At 40.6% G+C, this 4,642-nt stretch overlaps 1 protein-coding gene across 1 annotated transcript; it reads right to left on the bottom strand.

The window, feature by feature from the left end:
- Positions 1 to 36: 36 nt before the first annotated feature.
- On the bottom strand, positions 37 to 3,667 carry LOC129116108 (tumor necrosis factor receptor superfamily member 14-like). The gene is made up of 4 exons (XM_054627161.1): positions 3,363 to 3,667; positions 3,180 to 3,272; positions 2,019 to 2,144; positions 37 to 284 (listed from the first exon to the last, which is right to left on the bottom strand). The coding sequence occupies exons 1-4, from the start codon at positions 3,379 to 3,381 to the stop codon at positions 70 to 72; spliced, it is 453 nt and encodes a 150-aa protein (XP_054483136.1). The 5' UTR covers positions 3,382 to 3,667; the 3' UTR covers positions 37 to 69.
- Positions 3,668 to 4,642: the final 975 nt, after the last annotated feature.

Below are 4,642 nucleotides of genomic sequence, written 5' to 3'. Positions count from 1 at the left end.
GTCTGCATGCTAAAAGCACCGTGTTTACATGGAGCTGAATAACCAGCTACACCATGTGTTGTGTTACTGTTAGGACAGAAGTGTGCATGTAAACGTACTCAATGTCAGACTGGAGATTTTCTTACCAGGTGCTTTTATCCTGTGACCGGGTCCACACTGCGTATGTTTTTCTGCAGAACTACATCCTGACTCATCCGTGAAGGCCTTGCAGAAATATCCATTTACAACATGACAGACTGTGTCTGTTGCTGCTGTGCAGCCCTGTTTGGCAAAGAGACCGTTACCTAAAAGCCAACAGAATGATAGACATGATATTATTATTAAACAAACAGTCATAAATTGTTTCGGTTTTCATTACCCATCCCTACCTTCAGGTAATGTAAAAATGTGAAAGGCTCTCTCTAGAGACAGTGTTTGGTTTGTCTCTCTGGGTTAATTTAAAAACAAGGTGGTGCAACATAGTGTACTCTACAAAAAGCACCCGCACCCAATGTAGATATAAAGGGCTCATTCTAAGCTAATGAGAACACAACCATCCTGCATTTCCTGCAGAAGATACGTGGGAATGCTGACCACTGAAATGATCGCAAAGCATTGCCTAAAATGTGAAAGACGTGAAATGACTTTACTGAAAAAATGTCTATGCCCAAAAGCTATGAACTGCACTGTTCAAAAACCTGCTAGTGGAATGTAAAACTGATAAGAGTTGGAAGCTGAATTGCATTATATAAAGAAGCTACGAGCTAAAATACATTCCTGGAGAAGCTGAACAGTCACACTGTAGAAGTTGTAGTAGTAGTACAAGTAGTTGTAGTAGTAGCTTTAACAGCAGCAGTGGTAGCAGTGGTATTGGTATTGGTAGCAGCAGAAGCAGTAGCAGCAGCCGTGGTTTAGGAGAAGCAAATGTTGCATCTGCAGCAGCAGTAGTAGTAGTTCAATCAGGAGAGACAACTCAGTAGTATTAGTAGTAGCAATTGTAGCGGTAAACACAGCAGTAGCACCATTAGCAGTAGTTGTGGTAGTAGTACTTACAGTAGAAGTAACAGCTACAGTAGTAGCAGCAGCAGTAGTAGTAGCAATATTAGTATTAGCAGCAGCAGGTGTAGACGTACTAGCAGTAGAAACAGAACTAGTAGTAATAGTATCACAATAGTAGTATTTGTAGTAGTAGCAGCACTGGTATTAGCAGTAGAAACAGTAGTTGAAAAGTAGTAGTGGCGGTAGTTATAAATAGACTACTCAGTTACAAAGACTTTTTGCATGAGGCCCACCTGTCAAACACTCCTCAAAACTCAAAACCGTAGCACCTATTGCTTAGACATTTTACGGGGAGAGGAAGGACTCCTTGACAAACAGATTGTGTGAAATAAGTGTGTGAAGTGCAAAAAAAGGGCTGTGATGGATTGTTAGAAATGGCTAACTGCGGCCAAATGTATAAGTCTGTTGGATTCCATAGTAATATGTCTGCGGCCAGAACAAGATCAGCTAAATTTTGACCAGAAATGATGCATGAAGAGTGAACATTTTGGGAATGGTGGCAAGTTTATATGATTTTTTTCACCCAAGTTTGAAGCGCCTCTGCACTCTAGTGATGACATCACGCACTTCGGTCCTCATAAATTCAGAAATAGTCTTCAAAAAAAGCATAAACTAAAAGTGTAAGAAAATAACAAAAACCCGAGTAACACTGCAAAAGTTCAAGGTTTTGTCACCATTTTGTATTTCAAACAAAATCTGTAGCTGAAAGTATGCAGAAACTGTTTTATTTTAAAGTGGTATAAGTGGAAGATGATTTGAAGATTTTCTCTATAGGGTTACATTATGATTTTTCTTTTGAAAAAAGCTTATATTTAAAAAAAATAAATAAAAGTAAGGGTAGAAACAAGCAAAGATAGCTGAACATTTTGATAGCTGAACCGTTTCTGTAGCTGTAAGTATGCAGAAGTAGTTAAGACGCCAAAAAAGGTTCTGAATAAATATAAGACACAGGAGCATTAATCAGTTCTTTATGGTCATACCTTGGTCACAGGAGGTGCAGGGGTTACATTTATTCAGGCCATTGGGTTCGTTCATAAATGTCCCGTTCACACAGGGGATGCACCGTGTGCCTGTCTGACGAGTGCAGTCTCTTCGAACAACTGAACCTGTTTAAGACAAAAACACACAGTCAACACTCATTTAGCATCAAGGCATGATGGGAAATAACCTTAACAACTAAAGAAGTTAAGATGCTGTACCCGTTAGAGCCAGTAACAATCCTGTTTTAGGTCTTTATTGGGCCTGTCTGTGAAAATAGGAGCTGAACATTCACTAAAGTTCATCTTCTATAAGCTCAGTTTAACTACTGATTTTACATGCTCTCTCTGACTGCAGCTGGTTATTAACTTTCACATCCAGAATTATAAAAAATAAATAAATACACAGTATAGTGTCAAATTAGTTATCAGGACTGTGGCCATCTCTGCATATTTCTCCATAAAGACTCCACATGGGCATAGAAAAACTGCGGTTATTTTCTTACCATAATTTAAAACAAAAAAGTGACGGGTGGTACAGAATATATAAGACTCATAAACTACTTATGGAAGAAATAGTTTTTATCCCACATCAAAGTTTGAGGAAAATGCTGAATCTTGGTCCACTGAAGAGACTTTGACATTAGATTATTCAAAAAGTACACAGTAAAAGTACTTCATAGTATTTGTGCATATAGATTAGTAAGTATTTAGTCAAAATATATCAGACTCAAACAATTTATGGAAGAAAGGGTTTTTATTTAACATCAAAGTTAGACAAAAAGGCATATTCTTGTTCTGTGGGGGAGATTTTGACATATGATTACTCAAAAAGTAAACAGTAAAATGACATGATAATATCTGTGCAAGTAGCCTAAGAAGTACTCAGTCCAAGAATATTAGGATGCATAAACTACTTATAGAAGAAAGTGTTTGAATACCACATCAAAGTTGGAGAAAAAGGCTGAATCTTGGTCGCTGAACGAGACTTGGATTACTCAAAAAGTACAAAGTAAAAGTAGTTCACGGGACGAGCATTGCATTGCATTACCGTAAGTATTGTATCAGTCGCGCACTCCGTTTGACCAGGCAAAACCCGAGAGGCGGCTGGCTTCACCGCAATGTAGAAAAATATAGCCCGAGGCTTAGACTCATGTTTATTACCTTCGTGGCACATTGGACAACATTGACCATCCGTGGTAGAATATTCCTTGAGCTGACAGCACAGCCCCGGAGCCAGGAAGACGGCGAGACATCCTGTTAAAGAAAGTGACGCATGTTTAGCTACCGTATCCCCCATCAGTCAGCTATGTAGCTGAGCTAACGTTAGTTTAAGCAGTCACGTACCGAAGACAGTCGAAAGCATGATAAGGAATTCTATCAAAAGTTAACATTAAGATTAACATAAAGATTTACGAGGACAGATTGGGAATCCCCCAAAACGACGCCATCTTCATTTCCCAGCTTGTTCTTGCCGTTTCTCAATGGCCGTTTCTCAATATGTGAACTTCTCTGTACTTGGCCGTTTCTCAATATGTGAACTTCTCTGTACTCTGTTCAAGTACTGTTCCAATACACAAGTTCGCATCCAGCCAAGTACGGTCCAAATACCCGGATGTGTCCTCGCTCCGCCCATTATATCGGGGATGCATCGGAGGAGACTTGTGTGGACTTTGGACAGCCAAGTATCCCAGAATGCATTTCACCAGCAAACAAGAGCCGACAGTGCCGGAGACGGCTCACAACTGTCAGTTATAACTGTCTAAATACTGCTGCTGTTGTGTAACGGAAGTTTTAACATTTTTTTAAGCGAGAATGTAGTTGTTAAGACTTAAAATATGCGGTCAATTTATCCAGATAGAGCCTGTTTGAAAAAAGCGCCGACGTTTGTCGGAGATATGAGAGGACCAGAGAGGAGACCGGGCGGTGGTGCTCATGCAGCCCGCTGACAGCAGCCTGATCTCGGCTAGGCCTCTCCAGATGTGCCGCTGGCTCCGGTGTCTCTGTGGTTGTGGTTGCAGATGTAACACAAAACATATACATATTAATATTTTAATATTTTCTAAATGAAAACGAAAAAAGGCAGGGTTGTGTTTTATATCATATTTCGTTTTATTGTCAATATATATGACTGAAGATAACCGGAGTAGGCGGGACCGACGAGCTGAGTTGGTGACGTCGTGACGTTGGTGACGTCATCAAGTTCGCTGCTGTTCCAATTGCAAAATGACCGTACTGCGTCCTCCCATCCTCGGGAGTTTGTACTCCCGAGTCGAACTATCCAAGTCTGAACTTGCAAGTTTGCAAGTCCATACTTGACCATACTGGTATTGAGAAACGGCCAACGCCTATCTGCGCACTACCGTCACACTGGTCCGAGTGATAGACAACACAAGGCTCCCTCAAAAGAAAACGCACATACCACCGTAACTTATTATTTAGCCTCATTTTCTTATGAAATGCACTTACCAAATCAACGCCATATTTTCCTTTCCTGTTTACTTCTAACACATCCAGTCTGTCAGGCCAAACAACCATCCCTGCGTGAACTACTGAGGGTGTTATCCTTCCACCCTCCAGAGGCTGATGCGAAATCATTTCCTACTGACCAACGTTCGGGTGGTCCC

Source organism: Anoplopoma fimbria, unplaced genomic scaffold (genome assembly GCF_027596085.1).
Source record: "Anoplopoma fimbria isolate UVic2021 breed Golden Eagle Sablefish unplaced genomic scaffold, Afim_UVic_2022 Un_contig_12710_pilon_pilon, whole genome shotgun sequence".
Lineage (NCBI taxonomy): Eukaryota > Metazoa > Chordata > Actinopteri > Perciformes > Anoplopomatidae > Anoplopoma > Anoplopoma fimbria.
Note: the sequence above shows the minus strand (reverse complement) of the source record. Positions and strands in the feature narration are given on the sequence as shown.

Coding starts and splice junctions, on each gene's coding strand:
- LOC129116108 (XM_054627161.1), bottom strand. Junction 2,145..3,179: donor TTGTCCAATGTGCCACGAAG/GTAATAAACATG, acceptor TGTCTTAAACAG/GTTCAGTTGTTCGAAGAGAC. Junction 285..2,018: donor CTGCACCTCCTGTGACCAAG/GTATGACCATAA, acceptor GTTGGCTTTTAG/GTAACGGTCTCTTTGCCAAA.